The sequence below is a fragment of the Tachyglossus aculeatus genome, chromosome 23, assembly GCF_015852505.1.
Source record: "Tachyglossus aculeatus isolate mTacAcu1 chromosome 23, mTacAcu1.pri, whole genome shotgun sequence".
Lineage (NCBI taxonomy): Eukaryota > Metazoa > Chordata > Mammalia > Monotremata > Tachyglossidae > Tachyglossus > Tachyglossus aculeatus.
In genome coordinates this window covers 4,597,264-4,617,340 of record NC_052088.1, presented here as the reverse complement: position 1 = coordinate 4,617,340, position 20,077 = coordinate 4,597,264, and the positions used below count along the sequence as shown (strand labels likewise).

The window sequence follows — 20,077 nt, the reverse complement described above, 5'->3', positions numbered from 1 at the left end:
CCGTGGGACAACCCGTAACCTCCCCAGCGCTTAGAACAGTGCTTGGCACCTAGTAAGCGCTTAATAAATCCAGCGCTTAGAACAGTGCTTTGCACATAGTAAGCGCTTAACAAAGGCCATCATCATTATTATTATTAGTCTCTGGGCCTCAGTTCCGTCCTCTGTAAGATGGGGATGAAGACTGCGCTTAGTACAGTGCTCTGAACACAGTAAGCGCTCAATAAATACGATTAATGAATGAATGAGCCCCCCGTGGGACAACCCGTAACCTCCCCAGCGCTTAGAACAGTGCTTTGCACATAGTAAGCGCTTAACAAAGGCCATCATCATTATTATTATTAGTCTCTGGGCCTCAGTTCCCTCCTCTGTAAAATGGGGATGAAGACTGCGCTTAGTACAGTGCTCTGCACACAGTAAGCGCTCAATAAATACGATTGATGAATGAATGAGCCCCCCGTGGGATAACCTGTAACCTCCCCAGCGCTTAGAACAGTGCTTTGCACATAGTAAGCGCTTAACAAAGGCCATCATCATTATTATTATTAGTCTCTGGGCCTCAGTTCCCTCCTCTGTAAAATGGGGGTGAAGACTGTGTGCTCAGTACAGTGCTCTGCACACAGTAAGCGCTCAATAAATACTATTAATGAGTGAATGAGCCCCCCGTGGGACAACCCGTAACCTCCCCAGCGCTTAGAACAGGGCTTTGCACCTAGTAAGCGCTTAATAAATCCAGCGCTTAGAACAGTGCTTTGCACCTAGTAAGCGCTTAATAATAATAACGTTGGTATTTGTTAAGCGCTTACTAGGTGCAAAGCACTGTTCTAAGCGCTGGGGTAGATACAAGGGAATCAGGTTGTCCCACGGGGGGCTCACAGTCTTCATCCCCATTTTACAGATGAGGGAACCTAGGCCCAAAGAAGTGAAGTGACTTGCTGACAAGTGGCGGAGCCGGGATTTGAACCCATGACCTCTTCCAGCGCTTAGAACAGTGCTTTGAACAGAGGAAGCGCTTAATAAATACCATGACTCTTCTTTTTTTCTTACGAAATCGGATTGAATGAAGGCAGGCAGGCAGGAGGACGGAATGGGGGGCGGAGCAGGGCGGAGCTTGCTAGGCCTAGGCCCGGGGTGGGCTGGTTTAGCCGCTCCCCACCGCCGCAGCCCCGCGGAGGATGCTCCCTCCGAGGTGCGGGACTCTGTGCTAAGCGCTCGCCCACCGCAGGCCGTCCTCAGGGCAGGTAAGCCACCGCACCGCGGGCGGGAAGGCCGCAGAGAGGCGTCCCCCCCACTGCCCAGCGCTTACAACAGTGCCTGGCCCAGGGGAAGCCGCCCCTTTCCTCTGCCCTTGAACGTCTACAACGTCTCGTTGTGGGCAGGGACTGTCTTGGTTCATCATCCTCATCATCAATCGTATTTATTGAGCGCTTACTGTGTGCAGAGCACTGTACTAAGCGCTTGGGAAGTACAAGTTGGCAGCATAGAGAGACGGTCCCTACCCAACAGTGGGCTCACAGTCTAAAAGGGGGAGAGACTTGGTTGCTGAATTGGACTCTCCGAGCGCTCAGTACAGTGCTCGTTTAGACTGTGAGCCCACTGTTGGGTAGGGACCGTCTCTCTATGTTGCCAACTTGTACTTCCCAAGCGCTTAGTCCAGTGCTCTGCACACAGTAAGCTCTCAATAAATACGATTGATTGCTCTGCACGCCGTAAGCGCTCAATAAATACGATGCGATGGATGAATAATCTGTATATATGTATATATGTTTGTACATATTTATTACTCTATTTATTTATTTATTTATTTTACTTGTCCATATCTATCCTATTTATTTTATTTTGTTAGTATGTTTGGTTTTGTTCTCTGTCTCCCCCTTTTAGACTGTGAGCCCACTGTTGGGTAGGGACTGTCTCTGTATGTTGCCAACTTGTACTTCCCAAGCGCTTAGTACAGTGCTCTGCACACAGGAAGCGCTCAATAAGTACGATTGATTGATTGCTCTGCACGCCGTAAGCGCTCAATAAATACGATGCGATGGATGAATAATCTGTATATATGTATATATCTGTATATATGTATATATGTTTGTACATATTTATTACTCTATTTATTTTACTTGTACCTATCTATTCTATTTATTTTATTTTGTTAGTATGTTTGGTTTTGTTCTCTGTCTCCCCCTTTTTGACTGTGAGCCCGCTGTTGGGTAGGGACTGTCTCTATATGTTGCCAGTTTGTACTTCCCAAGCACTTAGTACAGTGCTCTGCACACAGGAAGCGCTCAATAAATGCGATTGATTGATTGCTCTGCACGCTGTAAGTGCTCAATAAATACGATGCGATGGATGAATAATCTGTATATATGTATATATGTTTGTACATATTTATTACTCTATTTATTTATTTATTTATTTTACTTGTACATATCTATTCTATTTATTTTATTTTGTTGGTATGTTTGGTTTTGTTCTCTGTCTCCCCCTTTTAGACTGTGAACCCGCTGTTGGGCAGGGACTGCCTCTATATGTTGCCAACGTGTACTTCCCAAGCGCTTAGTACAGTGCTCTGCACACAGGAAGCGCTCAATAAATACGATGATTGATTGATTGCTCTGCACGCCGTAAGCGCTCAATAAATACGATGCGATGGATGAATAATCTGTATATATGTATATGTATATATGTTTGTACATATTTATTACTCTATTTATTTATTTATTTTACTTGTACATATCTATTCTATTTATTTTATTTTGTTAGTATGTTTGGTTTTGTTCTCTATCTCCCCCTTTTAGACTGTGAGCCCGCTGTTGGATAGGGACTGTCTCTATATGTTGCCAGTTTGTACTTCCCAAGCGCTTAGTTCAGTGCTCTGCACATAGTAAGCGCTCAATAAATACGATTGATGATGATGATGATGAATAAATGAATGAGCGCCTACCCAGGCCCGTTATTCTTTATTATTACCCGGTCTGGGCTGTCATTTTCCTTCCCCACCACCCCAAGCAGCCGGGCAAAGGCTGGAAAGGAAAGGAAAAAGGAAGGGAATCCAACTTGTACTTCCCAAGCGCTTAGTACAGTGCTCTGCACACAGTAAGCGCTCAATAAATACGATTGATTGATTGAAAGGAAAAAGGGCGGGGGCGTCTATCACGCAGGTCGGTCCCCCCTCCGGCTCTCCCCTGTCGCGACACCATCGGGCCGCTTCATCACGATTGCTTAGAATAGGAGTCCCTACCGGGGCCAACCCGATTCGTTTAAGCGCTTAGTACAGTGCTCTGCACACAGTAAGCGCTCAATAAATACCACTGAATGAAAGCCCCAGCGCTTAGAACAGTGCCCGGCACATGGTAAGCGCTTAACTTGTACTTCCCAAGCGCTTAGTACATCATCATCATCAATCGTATTTATTGAGCGCTTACTATGTGCAGAGCACTGTACTAAGCGCTTGGGAAGTACAAATTGGCAACATATAGAGACAGTCCCTACCCAACAGTGGGCTCACAGTCTAAAAGGGGGAGACAGAGAACAAAACCAAACATACTAACAAAATAAAATAAATAGAATAGATATGTACAAATAAATTAAATAAATAAATAGAGTAAAAAAATATGTACAAACATATATACATATATACAGGTGCTGTGGGGAAGGGAGGGAGGTAAGATGGGGGGATGGAGAGGAGGACGAGGGGGAGAGGAAGGAAGGGGCGCAGTCTGGGAAGGCCTCCTGGAGGAGGTGAGCTGTCAGCAGGGCCTTGAAGGGAGGAAGAGTACAGTGCTCTGCACACAGTAAGCGCTCAATAAATACGATTGATTGATTAACAAATACCACAATAATTCTCATTGTTACTTTGCCGGTCCCTTCCCGCGTAGGCCCCTTGTCAATCAATCAATCAATCAATCGTATTTATTGAGTTGGATTTATTGAGCCGGATGCAAAGACGCTGTACTGAGCGCTTGGGGGAGGACAGGACAGCAGAGTTGGTAGACAGGGGAAGGGAGGTTGGTCTGGGCGGGGGGGAGCCAGGCATTAATAGAAATAAATAAATTACAGATATGTACATAAGTGCGGTGCTCTGCACACAGTAAGCGCTCAGTAAATACGAATGAATGAATGCATGCTATGGGGCTGAGGGAAGAGGGAGAAAGGGTGCAAAATCTCCACCACTTGTCAGCTGTGTGACCTTGGGTAAGTCACTTCACTTCCTCTGTGCCCCAGTTACCTCCTCTGTAAAATGGGGATTAAGACTGAGCCCCGTGTGGGACAGAGATTGGGTCCAAACTGAGTAACTTGTATCAGAACAGTGCTTGGTACATAGTAAGCGCTTAATAAATATCATCATTTTTATTATTAAGGGCAAGGCTGGCACAGAAGGGAGTAGGAGAAGAGGCGGTGAGGGCTTAGTCTACTCTCCCAAGCGCTTAGTGCAGTGCTCTGCACACTGTAAGAGCCGAGTAAATGCGACTGGTTGATTGATTGGAAGACCTCTTGGAGGAGATGTGCTTTGAAAGTGGGGAGAGTGATTATTATTATTATTAATAATAATAATGGCATTTATTAAGTGCTTACTATTCATTCAATCGTATTTATTGAGCACTTACTGTGTGCAGAGCACTGTACTAAGTGCTTGGGAAGTACAAGTTGGCAACGTATAGAGACGGTCCCTACCCGACAACGGGCTCACGGTCACAGAAGGGGGAGGCAGACAACAAAACAAAACATGTGGACGGGTGTCAAGTCATCAGAATAAATAGAAGTAAAGCTAGATGCACATCATTAACAAAATAAATAGAATAGTAAATATGTGCAAGTAAAATAAATAGAGTGATAAATCTGTGCAAACATATATACAGGTGCCGTGGGGAGGGGAAGGAGGCACTGTTCTAAGCGCTGGGGAGGTTACCCCATGGAGGGGGGGGGCTCACAGTCTTCATCCCCATTTTACAGATGGGGGAACTGAGGCCCAGAGAAGTGAAATGACTTGCCCAGAGTCACACAGCTAACAGTTGGCGGACCGGGATTTGAACCCATGACCTCTGACTCCAAAGCCCGGGCTCTTTCCACTGAGTCACGCTGCTTCTCTTGATATGACTGTGAGCTCGTCATGGGCAGGGATTGTCTCTCTTTATTGCTGTGTTTTTATTTCCCAAACGCTTAGTACAGTGCCCTGCACACAGAAGCACTCAATAAATGCGGTTGAATGAATGAATATGAGGAGGGAGGGCGTTCCGGGTAAAAGGCAGGCCGTGGAGGAAAGGTCGGCGGTGAGAGAGATGAAATGGGGGTACAGTGAGTCCCCACCCAGTAAGCACCAGTTAGAACATGGGCCTGCTGGGGTGAAGGGTTGGGTTTTAATCCTGGCTCCGCCACGTGACTGCTCTGTGACCTTGGGTCGGTCACTTCACTTCTCTGGGCCTCAGTTACCTCTCTGTAAAATGGGGATTAAGACCGTGAGGCCCATGTGGGGACAGGGATTTAGCTTGTATCTACCTCAGTGCTTAGAAGAGCACTTAGCACCGTGCTTGACACAGCACTTGTCCTGTAAGCGCTTAACAAGAGCCATAAAAGATAAAAATCCACAGCTGGTAAGAGAATGTTCCATTTCCACTGTAAAAATCGGAAAGTGACAGAATGTAAGACAACATGCGTTCGACACTCTGAGATGGCTTGCCCAAACTTCCCGTTTCTACAGACTGGTTTTATTCTTATTACTCGGCTGATTCATTTTTTGGCTCTTACACCACATCGGACTGTTTCCCTATTGCACGTATGTACTAATCGATTTTCTTGAACCGCATGTGCAGGCAACTGTTTAATTGTTGCTTTTCTGAAGCTTCCTTACCATCTTACCTCCTTCCCTTCCCCACAGCACCTGTATATATGTATATATGTTTGTACATATTTATTACTCTATTTATTTTACTTGTACATATCTATTCTATTTATTTTATTTTGTTAGTATGTTTGGTTTGGTTCTCTGTCTCCCCCTTTTAGACTGTGAGCCCGCTGTTGGGTAGGGACCGTCTCTATATGTTGCAAACTTGTACTTCTCAAGCGCTTAGTACAGTGCTCTACACACAGTAAGCGCTCAATAAATGCGATTGATTGATGAAAAGCTTGGAACACACCGGAGGTGAGATCAGTACTTAATGCTCCCTTTGACATTCCCATTTTGTGATCATAAGGTGAAATGCTGTATTTAGTTTTAGGACGGTCGTGATTTTAGTTCTCTGTTATTTAGCTTTGTGCTCAGGGAAGAGATTCCAAGAGTCTCAAACTTTGGCCCTAATGGCAGTGAGTTAGAATTCCTTTTCAGCAGAAACCAAGTGATATTTACAATAGCAGCCTGATTGAGGTCAATTTTTGCTTGGCTAAGAACCTCCGCTTAGCTTTATGTCTGTAGAATGAATTTGATTTCACGAATTAAATTTCAGTGAAAGGATTTGTATAGACTATCTTTCAGGAGAAACTCCTTCCTTTTTTTTAGATGATTAGGTGATTACTCAAAAGTTTCCTTCAGAATTGCCTTGATTAATGATAGTGAGGTCCTGAGCTCTGAAATAATATTAATTTTCAATGCGATTCTTGAAAATAGCATCTGAATGTCTGAAATAGGTCCCAAGGTCATCCAAGTGTTGATGTAAAATAGGTAAAGCAGAAAGATTTGGTCACTGCTACCTCAGTTTTAAATGGCTTGCAGTAGGCATTTTATTACTGTACAATTGAGGTAGCTATGTGAGTTACATATATTTTGTTAATAATAATAATGGTATTTATTAAGCACTTACTATGTGACAAGCACTGCTGTAAGCACTGGGGTTGATACAAGGTAATCAGGTTGTCCCACGTGGGGCTCGCATCTTAATCCCCATTTTACAGATGAGGTAACTGAGGCACAGAGAAGTTAAGTGACTTGCCCAAGGTCACACAGCAGACAGTGGTGGAGCGGGGATTAGAACCCACATCTGTGCTCTTTCCACTAAGCCACGCTGCTTCTCGCTGCTAATGAGAAGTGCTACTCTATAATAGCTTCTCAAATTCCATTTCAGTTGCAATATTCAGATCCATTTATTGGACTTTAATTCTGTTGGATCTTTTTGATTAGCTGACACCCAAATGCCCACACAAGTGGAATGTGGAGAGAGAATGGAAATAAGGTTTTATTTTCCAATAGTACCTAAAAATAATTAACAAAGCGGAGACACTGCCACCCCATTCACCTGGGCTCCCATTAGGAAACATTTTTCATGGATAATTCTGGTATATTCAAGTAGCTCCATTAATACACATTTTGTTCTACATCGTGAAAATTAACTGGAATGTTAATACTTTGTCTTTTGTTATTTTGTTTTAGACTAGACGTCGAGTGCTAAACCATTCCTCGAATGAAATGTTCAGCGATGAAGTTTAGATGGAATACTGTCATCCTTCATGGCTCTACTTTACAAGTCAATCTGAAAGAAAGTAAAAATAAATGAGAATGGCCATAAATACAATACAATAAGTATTTTTTTTATTGGTGGCAAAAGTAAGGATCCTAAATTTAGATTTTTCTTTCATTAATAATCTTTAAAATGGAAATAAGTAATCAACTATCAGAGGGCTGCTGAAATAAGGTTGACCACTCCAAAGTTGGAAATAGTTATTTTAAAACAGAAGATTTTTTTAAAAAGCTTTTTCCATTGCATGGAGCTGGTGGCGAAAGGGGGAAAAACTGCAAACAAGAAAAGTGTCTTTTCATCTTGAAGAAAAACAAAACGCCTATATTGAGCAAAATACATTCGTTTAACCAATGAAAAAAAAAATAAAAGGAATTTGGATATGAAATGAACTTAGAGCCCCGTCTTTCATATTAAACAGAACACTTCTCTGAGAACTAGAATCCTGCAAGTATGGAAGCAGCACTTCCCGAAATACAAGTAGAAAGCAAGGATCATTCACAAATTCAGAGCTCAAATGAGCTTAAGACAGAAGCAAATCCTCCGAATGAGGAGCAGGTTGAAAAGTCATCATTTCTTTGTTTTAAAAGAAGGAAGAAAGTAGCTAAAGCATTGAAGTTCCCCAAAGACGATTCTGAAGCAGACTTTGCAGCTCTGAAATATCAAAGTCAGTGCAGCAACATGGATCACACAAAAGCGGACGTTTCTGATCAGTCTCCGTTACCACAAGGAGCTTGGGCTGCTATCAAACATCTGGTTCCCCACAGGAAAAGGTCAAGTTCTTCTTCAAAGAAGCAAAGGTGCTCTGAGGCTACCGAGCAGCTGGGGAAAAAGAGTGACGATACTCACGTCACTAAGAAGAAAACTCGTTCAACGTATAAATTTCCCTGCATAAAGTTTTCAAGAGACAAGAAAAAACGGGCCGTGTCTGAAATGACTGAAGAATCAGAGTGCGTTGTAAAAGTAAAAGAAGTGGCAGGCAGTTCAGATATGAAAACTCCAACTCACCAAGATGATTTGACAGTGAAAGGGAAACTAACCGCAGAATTCAGCGGAAGCGTCCCTCAGGGAGGTGGTGATTTCGTGAGCCCAAATGTTAGCGAGATCATCATTTCTGCTCAGGAGAACGTGGTTTCAGAGGAACCCAAAATAGACACTGGTCAAAAAAATCAAGTTGTTCAGGCAGAAACGACAACAGTCGAAAACGATTCTGGAGACCTGGAGAAAAACCACGCTGTGCAACTTCAGCAAGAAAGTGTAATTGATACTCTAGAAGAAGCAGACCAACTGCCTTACACCACAGATCCCACTAGCTCTGTAGTTTCTGAGAAATCCCCCTTAAATTCACCTGAAGTCCCAACAAAACCTATTATGGAAGAGACTAAAAGTGCCCTAGAAAAGGGCCCAAAATGGGAAGACGGTGACAGGGATTTAACTCCCTCAGAAAAGAATGAGTCCAAAGTGAGCTCCGGTGAATCTGACTTTACAGAGACTGTGGTAAGTGTGAAGCCGCTAAAACTGGAAGAATACAAAAAGATGGAGCCAATAGCTATAATTATAACAGACACTGAAATCTGTGAATATGATGTGACCAAATCCAGAAATGTCCCCAAACAGCTCTTGATTTCAGAGCAGTATGAAAAACTCTTAATAGAAACTGCTTCCTCACTTGTCAAAAAAGCCATTCAGTTGTCTGTAGAACAGCTGGTTAACGAAATGGCCTCGGACAATAATAAAATAAGTAACTTTCTACAGTGACTTGAATTCCCAGCAGATGAGATCAAGTACTAGTCTACGTTTACATGACACTTTTTAAAAGGATTCTTAAGATTGGATTTCATCCGGTGAAACTCTTGGGCGTAATTTACAAATGAAGTTCATACAGCTTCCTTCTGGAACTGAAGTCACTTCTGGAAAGAAAAGCAATCCCCCAATACAAAACACCTTACTCGGCAAGGATAGAGAAATCTTAGCTAAAGAACTGGTATAAATCGGTTCATGTATTTAAATATTGGGTTTTCAGGGGTCTATATTTATAAATGCTCTATAATGGCCAACAGGGTTTTTATTTTACGAGGTTATTCTGCCCGAAGTAACTCGATATTTTAGCCCCAGGGCTCTTTGAAAAATGAAACTGTTTTATTATCACAGTGAACGAGGTAGGTTATTTCTGTGGCTACAAGGGGTTTTGTTTGTTTTTTGCATTGGTGTGACCTCAGAAACACACCAAATAGAGCAGTATTCCTTTTCAGTAAGAGACACGCACCACGAGAGTGTTGTCATGTCATTCACGAGCGACAGGCTGTTTTTTTAAAGTTGTGTGTAAATATCTTGAGACCGGCCAGGTCATCAATTGGAAAACATTAGGATTATCCCTATAAGTATATCATAGGTACTCTTTTTACTGAAACATTTCTACTGGTTACAAGGGCAGAGGGCATTTTAAATTAATATGATTGTGTGGGTTGAGACATACGTGCATAGAAACACTTCGGTTTTTACTGAGATCAAACGTTTTTGGGATTCAGCTAATTTTAGCCAGTCTCATGTAAAAAGAAAAACGAGTTTCAATTTTGGAATGGAAGTGTTCAAGGCAAATCGTGTTGTATATATATATATATATATATATATATATATATGTGAAGTTGTATATCCACACACTTTCTAATCCAAGAAGATGCTACTGACGATTTAATTTCCCTCTACCACACTAGACGCACACAAGTTAACTGTGTTTTCGTTTGCAGTGACTGGGACTCTTTACTTCAGCCTCTGTCTTATTATTCCCTTGAAATTTCTGCTCATTTCAGGATTGCAGTGAACCACGTTTCACTTGTCTGTCAGTTTTCTCCTAAAAACTACATTCTCTTACACTATCCTTAAGTCATTTCCTTTGTCTCCCTTGTTTTCTGTCACCCAATTTCATTTCACTGAACACCAACTGTTTGTCTTACACTATCCTTAAGTCAGTTCCTTTGTCTCCCTTGTTTTCTGTTGCCCAATTTCATTTCACTGAACACCAACTGTTTGGATAACCACCGTCATCAGTCCACCTCTTATGTGGTATGTTGAGGTGAGCAAAGCTTCAGTGCTAGGAGGCCGACGTCACTCCGGGAATTCATTCTGATCATGTTTTGCCACTTGATTCTGTGTAGGGCCTATAAAGTGACACTGATCATCACCAATGGTATTTATTGAGCGGTTTACTATGTGCAGAGCGCCATACCAAGTGCTTGGCAGAGTACAGTACGACAGAGTTGGCGGACACGTCCCCTGCTCACAGCGAGCTTACAGTCTGGAATTCCTCGAGGAATCGGATGTGGCACCTCAGCAGGAAGAGGAGGATCTCACCGTCTTAGAGAAGGTCGAACGGTGCTACAACTCTGTATAATTTCAATGTGATCTGAAGCCTGTATTGCCCCCACACTTTGAGACTCTCGGGAAAGATGTGCGGCTCTTGATTTAGCATTTTCATTCCTTGTCAATCACCAGAGTGTTGTCCATTGTGCTGCATAGGTAACGGAATTCTGGGATAGTGTTGAGCTCTTCTGTTGCCGGTGAAGATTACTGGTTTGGGTGGGCTTTCCCTAGCAGAGCCTGATAATTATTTGTTTTCTTCAGACTTAATCAGTCCTTAGCACCTGGTTGGTTGGAAAAAGTGGTTTGTCGTGTCATCTTGCGGGTGCCACTAAGAGGTAGGGCTTCCTGGTTGGCCAACTCTTGAATGACTATCTCCAGAACTTTGGGTGACGCTCATACCTTCTTAGTCGGGAGACTTTCCCTTGCCGCTATTTCCAGAAGGAACCTCACTCCCGCCAACTCCTCCTGACTCACTGGGAAAGGGGGTGGAGTTGGCCTGCTTCTTATACCCTGCTTCTAAAGCTTCCCCGCCATCCCACCCGCCTCTCTCCTTTTGAAGCCCATATCATCAGACTTTACCACCCACTTCAATTACTAGCTGCTGTCACCCCCAGTTTTCTGAGAGATTTTGGCATCTTTCTCACTTTCCTTCTCTCCTCTTGCATCCCCACCCTTATGGCTGAATGGTGATACCGTAATCCATCATAAACGTTTCATCCGAAGTTTAAAATAACTGCATGCTTTTTTGGAAATGAAAAATCTTTTAAAAAAAAATTGGATTCAGTCTCAGGGTGGATACTCACTCTGAAGTGGTAAGTGGAAAGACTCCCAGGCCTGGGCGTCAGGGAAGTCCTGCCTCTGCAATTCACCTGTTGTGCCGCCTTGGAGAGGTCATGTAGCTTCTCAGTACGTTAGTAAGTCTGTGAAATGGGGATTCAATACCTGATCTCCCAGTGTAAGCACTGGGAGCCCCGTGTGGGACAGGGACTATGTCTGGGCTGATTATCTTGTACTGCCCCATCATGGGGTACGGTGCTTGGCACATGGTAAGTGCTAAATGGATCCCATAATAATTATATGACCAGAAGGGATGAAAGAGTTCCTCTCATTACTTTAAATCAGACCTGAACTATGATGTTCTTAACAACTACTCACCGCACAGGACAGTAGCATTGATGCTTCTCCGTTTTGCTTTGCTTTCTATTCTCATAGCAGAACTCTGGGTCTCTCAGCCCTTCAAATCTTCTCCCTTCTTGACAAGAGGGATTCATCAGTTCTTAGATTATGAGATTTCTATTTTTTTATGCAATCCCCACACTCTATTTTGTCCTTATACAGTCCTCTGGACTGGAAGCTCATTGTGGGCAGGGAACGTGTCTACCCACGCTGTTGTCTTGTGGTCTCCCAAGGGCTTTTAGTACAGTGCTCTGCTACCATGTTAATCCAAGCATTTATCTTATCCCACCTTGATTACTGCATCAGCCTCCTTGCCGACCTCCCTGCCTCCTGTCTCGCCTCACTCCAGTTTCATACTTCACTCTGCTGCCTGGATCATTTTGCTACAGAAATGTTCAGTCCATGTTTCCCCACTCCTCAAAAACGTCCAGTGGTTGCCCATCCGCTCCATGTCAAACAGAAACTTCTTACCATTGGGTTTAAAGCCCTCAATCACCTTGGCCCCTCCTACCTTACCTCCCTGATTTCCTACTTCAACCCAGCTGCACATTTTGTTCCTCTAACATGAATCACTGCACCTTGATTTCATCTCCGTCACAGCCAACCCTTCCCCCATGTCCTGCTTCTGGCCTGGAGCACCTTTCCTCTTCATATCCGACAGACAATCACCCTCCCCCCCTTCAAAGCCTTATGAAAAGCAAATTTCTAAGAGGCCTTCCCCAACTAAGCCCTTGTTTCACTAAGCGCTTGTTTTCTCTTCTCTCACTCTTTCTTGTGTAGCCCTTGTACTTAGATTTGCACCCTTTATTCATCTTCCCCAGTCAAGCCCCACAGCACTTTTGTATAGATCTGTAGTTTATTTATATTAATGTCTGTATCCACCTCTAGATTGTAAGCTTATTGTGGGCAGGGAACACGTCTACAAACTCTGTTATAGTGTACTCTCCCAAGCGCTTTGTACAATGCTGTGCACACCATAAATGCTCAAAAAATGTAATAGATTGAGTGATCACACTGTGGACCACCGCTGATGGAAATCCAGGCACAAGATTGACCTCAGCCATCTCACATTCATTCTCACCTGCTGTAACTGTGCCCTCTCTACTCAACAACACTACTTCTTTTACTTCTCCCGTGTTCACTGCACTGGCCACACTAATTTTTCCAAATTTTAAATTCCCAGTGTTTCCACCACCCTCATCTCACCCCTGATGACCGGACCCACAACCTAGTTGACACTGTCAAAATCATCAAGCGTGAATTCTGTGTCTCCAGTTCTTAATCTACACTTCCTCTGGGGCTCATGTGCTCCCACAGTTTCAACTACAACCACTATGTGGGGAAGCAGTGTGGCTCAGTGGAAAGAGCCCGGGCTTGGGAGTCAGAGGTCATGGGTTCTAATCCTAGCTCTACCACTTGTTAGCTGTGTGACTTTGGGCAAGTCACTTCACTTCTCTGGGCCCCAGTTCCCTCGTCTGGAAAATGAGGATGAATACTTTGTGCCCCACGTGGGACAATATAGTACGTAGTAAGCACTTAACAAATACCATCATTATTATTATGATTGTTATGACTCCCAAATCTACCTCACTAGCCCTGACTTCTCGTCTATCTGCAATTTTGCATTTTCTCCTGCCTCAAGGACAATTCTACATGCACCTCCTTGCAGGTCCAAACCCCTGTCATCTCCCAACTTGAGTACTGCATCAGCCTCCTTGCAGATTTCACTGTTTCCAGTCACCGATTTCTCCAGTCTGTACTTCACTCTTTTGCCCCAGCCATTTTTTTAAAATATTGTTCACACGTTTTGCAGTCTATACTTCACTCTTTTGCCCCAGCCATTTTTTAAAAATATTGTTCACACGTTTTCCCCAGTCCTCAAAAAACTCAACAGTTTCCCATTCCACATCAAGCAAAAACTTATGACTGTTAGCTGGCAGGCCCTCACTCACCTACATCCCCAATACTTATCAGCATTCCTCTCCCACTAGACCCCAGTTTGCACCCTCTCCTCCTACTCACTCCGCCTTGTTCTCGTCTCTTTTGCCAATAACCTTGATCAGCCCTCCACTTTGCCTGAAACTCTCTCCCCGTTCACAGATGGCAAAGCCCCAGCTTGAAACCCCTTATGAAATCACATCTCCTCCAGGAGGCCTTGCCTGATGAATCTTTCATTTCCCACCCTATTCCCCTTCTACTGTCACTTCAACAGTTCAAGTTCACGTACGAACTTTGGTACTCGCACTTACAATAATGATGGTATTTGTTAAGCGCTTACTACGTGCCAAGCATTGTTCACTCTCCCCGCCCTCCCAAACACACACACTGCACTTATGGATATATCTTTATTCTCTATTGCTTCCTCCTACCTGTGATTTATTTTCGTGGCTGTCTTCTTCCTACCTGTAAATTTATTATAGTGTCTGTCTTTTGGGGTATAATGTAAAATACTTGAGGGCAGGGATTATATCTACTTAACTCTATTGTACTCATTCAATCAACCCTATTTATTGGGGCACTTATATTGTGCAGAGCTTGGGAAAGTAATAATAATCATAATTATGGTACTCATTAAGCATGTGACAACCATTCATTCATTCAATCGTATTTATTGAGCGCTTACTGTGTGCAGAGCACTGTACTAAGCGCTTGGGAAGTACAAATTGGCAACATATAGGGACAGTCCCTACCCAACAGCGGGCTCACAGTCTAGAAGGCACCAGAGAAGATACAAATTAATCACCTGGGACACAGTCACTGTCCCAAAAGGGGCTCGCAGCTGAAGTAGGAGTAGGATTCGATCCCCATTTTACAGATAAGGTGACTGAGGCACAGAGAAGTTAAGTGATTTGCCCAAGGTCACCCAGCAGATACGTGGCCAAGCTGGGACTGGAATCCAGGCCCTCTGACCTCTGGCCCGTGCTCTGCAGAGAGGATGCCCTCAGTAAATACTATCGATTTGAAGTTACCCAGAGCAGTAGAATCATATTTTAATGCCTGCATCCGTGTCTTTTGTTGCATAAAATAAACTGAACTAAATTATGTTTTGGCTCTTCCTCCATTGGCAACAGGGAATTGAACTAGACATGGCATCCCATTTCTGAAGCCGCTAGCCATGCCGTCAAAAAGCAGTCCGCGAGGCTAAGTGTAATTCTCAGAGCAGCCAAATTTACTAAATATCACTGTCACTATTATTATTATTACATCCAATGGGGTCAGATGCTTTTGTAAGGTCTATAGGGATACTATATCGAGTTCTTGATGCTGCTCTGCATTTTCTCTGTCTGTCATGCTGCAAAAATCACGTCCGCTGTCGCCGTGCTGAGGTCTGAAGGCACCTTGTGATCCTGGGTGTGTTTGGTCAGCGAGATTAATGGATTCTTAACAGCAACGGAGAGTAAAGTTGCTTCAATTATTGCTGTGATCTGATCTTCCACATTTCTTCTTTAAGATGGTGATGATGGTGTCTCCTTTGAGATCCTCAGCGTTGCGGACGTTGAGGAAGAACTCGTGTAAACGTTTTAAGGCAGGTAGCCACACCATGTCGTTTAGAGCTCAACTGGAATGTCTGGGGCCTGGGCGTTTGCAGGTTTTCAGGGCTCTGACGGGCACAGAGCCCTTTTCAATAGCTGGGACAAGTAACATGTACATAGTTTTTCTTTTCTCTGCAGACCTTCATCTTTGTCCTCAAAGGACGATTAAAGTGCCGTTCGCCAAGTCTTTCACATTCCCTCCTTATCTGTGATGAGGCTGGAGACAGCTTCACGCTTTAAAGGTGCTGTGAGAGCATGTACAGGATTCTATAGCTTCTTTAGTGATGTGTAGAAATTATTGGATTATAGGCAAAAAATGCCTCAGGCCTCCCGCAACGTGGTGGCCCAGCTCTTATCGTGCATGCTCCGTAATTTGGTTTGCACGTTGCGAGGTAGGCGTCCGTGAAGCCTCCCTTTGGTCTGAGTCATTGGGTGCTAGTGTTCTGTCTGTGGTACTTGTTTGGTTGAAAATAGCCTTTTTTTTTTTCAACTTGGAGTCTTCAGTTAACCATAATTCGGTTAAAGAAGGGGGCTGTTCTAACACAATGAGGTGTGAAATTATGAATTGTGATTTAGTACAGTCACTGGGCCAGGGTTCTGGGCAAATAACATCTGGGTGTCTCCAGCCGCTCCCTCTATAAAATAGACACCTACACTTCCCTACCTTTATAGTAAGTTTTAGTTGTCCAAGTCCTTTAGTTTGCAAATGCAAAGTGAAAATACTATGGACGGTGTTGTGGTGATGAATACTTTTTTACTAGATTTGTTAATACATATGGTTGCATCTTGGAAAAAGTTGTGTCATTATAAGAAAGTGTTTTACATTGTGAAGCTGCAGTACTTATGGGTTATATGCATATATATGAACTTGTGTGACCCGTTTATTTTATCAACATTTTTTTTGTACCTGTCTTTAAAGAATAGTCATACTAAGACAGACCAGTGACAGAAAGATACGATTTGGGAATTATGTATTGACATTGTTTGTTTAAATACAAAATTGACAAATCTTTAAACTGGCTTTGGTGTGATCACTCTTTTAAGCGTGTAAAGGATGTCGGTGTTTTTCGTTCAGCTAAATGCAAAATCTGCAGATACTCCAGAACACAAAACTATACAAAGAAATAAAAAAAAGAACCAAAAGTCAGCTTCTTTTTTTAGGCCACTTGGTAAGTAATCCTGATTGCATATTGCTAATGCCCTGTTTGCCGTGCTAATGAATATGGGTACATTTTTATAGTTACCACTCAATCTGTCAGTGGTTATGGAGGCAAGTATTCTTCACATGGGTCGGTTAAAGCAGTGTAGCCTAGTGGATAGAGCACGGGCCTGGGAATCAGAAGGTCGTGGGTTCTAATCCCCCCTCCGCCACTTGTCTGCTGTGTGACCTTGGGCAAGTCACTTCACTTCTCTGAGCTTCAGTTACCTCATCCGTAAAATGGGGGTTGAAACTGTGAGCCCCACCCGGGACAGGGACTGTGTCCAACCCAATTTGCTTGTATTCATCCCAGCGCTTAGTACAGTGCCTGGCATAATCATATTATTATTATTATAGTCTTATGGATTTCAAAATCTCAGTTTTATGTAACACATTGACATATCTTTCTTAAACGTTGCAGTACGTGTACTATTTTTATTCTCATGACGTGCTTTACAGAAAACAAAGGAACAAAAAGAAAGTATGTTCCCTTTTACCACCTCCTCAGTAAAAAGAATAAAAATACTGCATAATAACTGTTGAATAGAACAAGAACTGGTGTTCAGTAACCGTGTCATTAGTTAAAGCAGATTTTCTTTCAAGGCGATCTATTCTAGAACGTGTTCTTAAATTCTGGTGGTTCTATAACAGCAGGGCAGGTTTAATTCTGGATCGACGTGGTCAAGGCCAGATTAACGCAGGGGCGTCACTTAATTATGGGATTTATTAAGCGTTTACTGTGTGCCAAATATTATTGGAAGTGCTGGGGGAGATACAAGGTAATCAGGTTGTCCCATGTGGGGCTCACAGCTTAATCCCCATTTTAAAGATGAGGTAACTGAGTCCCAGAGAAGTGAAGTCACTTGCCTGAGGTCACACAGCTGACAAGTGGGGATTAGAACCCACATCCTCTGACTCCTAAACCCGTGCTCTTTCCACCAGGCCACGCTGCTTCACTTCAGCCTCGGTCCTTGGGTCCCTCCACCTTGACTTTACCAACACATCTGCAATTTGGGGGCATACTTTCATGCTTTCATACTTTCATACTTACATTTTGAGATACTTTCTCAAAATGGCCACAGCAAACCAGCCCAGCCTGGTATGCCTGAATGTTAACAGGTATACTGTTCTTTGAATTGCAGGGAATGGACAGCGTGAGCTTGGATTTCCAGGGTTATGGGCTGCTTCTTTAAATATCCTCCCCTGAGTGGGGATGTGCTAATCATCAATCAATCAGTGGTATTTATTGAGTTCCTACTGTGCGCAGAGCATTGTGCTTGGGGGTGTACAACACGTTCCCTTGCCCACGAGGAGCTGACAGTCTAGAGTGGGGGAGCCAGACACTAATATAAATTACAGATATGTACATACGTACTGTGGGGCTGAGAGTGGGATGACTATCAAGTCATTCAATAATAATAATAATGGCATTTGTTAAGTGCTTACTGAGTGCAAAGCACCATTCTAAGCACTGAGGTGATCAGGTTGTCCCATGTGGGGCTCACAGTCTTAATCCCCATTTTACAGATGAGGTTACTGAGGCACAGAGAAGTTAAGTGACTTGCCCAAAGTCACACAGCTGACAATTGGCAGAGCCGGGATTTGAACCCCTGACCTCTGACTCCGAAGCCCAGGCTCTTTCCACTGAGCCACGCTGCTTCTGAACAGTGCTTTGCACATAGTAAGCGCTTAATAAATGCTATAAAAAATCATATTGAGCACTTACTGTGTGCAGAGCAATGTACTAACTGCTTGGGAGAGTACAGGACCACAATAAGCAGCCTCATTCCCTGCCCTCAGTGAGCTTACAGTCTAGAGGGGGAGACAGACATTAATATAAATAAATGAGTTACAGATATGTACGTAAATGCTGTGGGGCTGGGAGGGGAGATGAGTAAAGGGAGCAAGTCAGAGTGACGCAGGAGGGAGTGGGAGAAGAGGAAAGGGGGGCTTAGTCAGGGAAGGCTTCTTGGAGGAGAGGTGCCTTCAGTAAGGCTTTGAAGAGGGGGGAGAGTAATTGTCTGTGGGATTTGAGGAGGGAGAGCATTCCAGGTAAGAGGCAGGACGTGGGTGACGAGTCGGCAGCGAGATAGAGGAGATCGTCCTACAGTGAGAAGATCAGCATTAAAGGAGCAAAATGTGTGGGCAGGATTGTAGTAGGAGAGTAGCTAGGTGAAGTAGGAGGGACAAGGTGATTGCCTGCTTTGAAGCCAATGATGAGGAGTTTTTGATGCAGAGATGGATGGGCAACCAGTGGAGTTGTTTAGGGAGTGGGGAAACATGGCCTGAACGTTTTTGTAGACTAGGGCGTAGTGGGGAGAGACAGGAGGCTGGGAGGCCAGCAAGGAGGCTGATACAGTAATCAAGGCAGGATAGGATAAGTGACTGTATTAACGGGGTAGCAGTGTGGATGGAGAAGAAAGGGCGGATTTTAGCGATGTTGTGAGGGTGAAACCGGCAGCATTTAGTGGCTGACAATATGTGGGTGGAATGAGAGAGAGGAGTCAAGGAGAACGCCAAGGTTAGGGGCTTGTGAGAGAGGAAGGATGGTGGCACCGTCTGCAGTTTTGGAAAGTCGGGGGGAGGACAGGGTTTGGGTGGGAAGATAAGTTCTGTTTTGGACATGTTAAGCTTGAGGTGACGGGAGGACATCCAGCTGGAAATGTCTTGACGGCAGGAGGAAATGTGAGACTGTAGAGAGGGAGAGAGATCAGGGCTGGAGATGTAGATATGGCAATCATCCGCATAGAGGTGGGAGTTAAAGCTATGGGGGTAAATGAGTTCTCCAAGGGAGTGGGTGTAGATTGGAGAATAGAAGGGGGCTCAGAACTGAATCTTGAGGGACACCCCCAGTTAGGGGGTGGGAGGCAGAGGAGGAGCCCGCAAAGAGACTGAAAATTAGCAGCCAGAGAGATGAGAAGAGAACCAGAGATGCAGTGTGGCCTGTAGAGAAGTAGCATTTCCTAGTAGATAGAGCACAGTCCTGGGAGTCAGATGGACCTATGTTCTAATCTCGGCTCTGCCACTTGTCTGCTGTGTGACCTCGGGTAAGTCACTTCACTTCTCTGGGCCTCACTTACCTCATCTGTAAAATGGGGGTTAAGACTGTGAGCCCACTGTGGGACAAGGACTGCGCCCAACCTGATTACCTTGTATCTAACCCATGCTCAGAACAGTGCTTGGCACAGAGTAAGCACTTAACAAATACCATAAAAAAGGGCAAGCGTTTCAAGGTCACAGATCCAAGGGCATAGGTGACGCAGAAGGGAGAGTAGGGGAAAAGACGGCTTAATCTGGGTAGGCCTCTTGGAGGAGATGTGATTTAATCAGGCTTTGTATGTCGTGAGTTCTAATCCCGGCCCTGCCACTTG

General features: G+C 43.9%; 1 protein-coding gene across 1 annotated transcript; it reads left to right on the top strand.

The window, feature by feature from the left end:
- Positions 1 to 1,143: 1,143 nt before the first annotated feature.
- AKAP5 (A-kinase anchoring protein 5) lies at positions 1,144 to 10,028 on the top strand. Its single transcript, XM_038765592.1, has 2 exons — positions 1,144 to 1,238; positions 7,355 to 10,028. The coding sequence occupies exon 2, from the start codon at positions 7,893 to 7,895 to the stop codon at positions 9,195 to 9,197; it is 1,305 nt and encodes a 434-aa protein (XP_038621520.1). The 5' UTR covers positions 1,144 to 1,238; positions 7,355 to 7,892; the 3' UTR covers positions 9,198 to 10,028.
- The last annotated feature ends 10,049 nt before the right edge of the window (positions 10,029 to 20,077 follow it).

Coding starts and splice junctions, on each gene's coding strand:
- AKAP5 (XM_038765592.1), top strand. CDS start 7,893: ATGGAAGCAGCACTTCCCGAAATACAAGTAGAAAGCAAGGATCATTCA.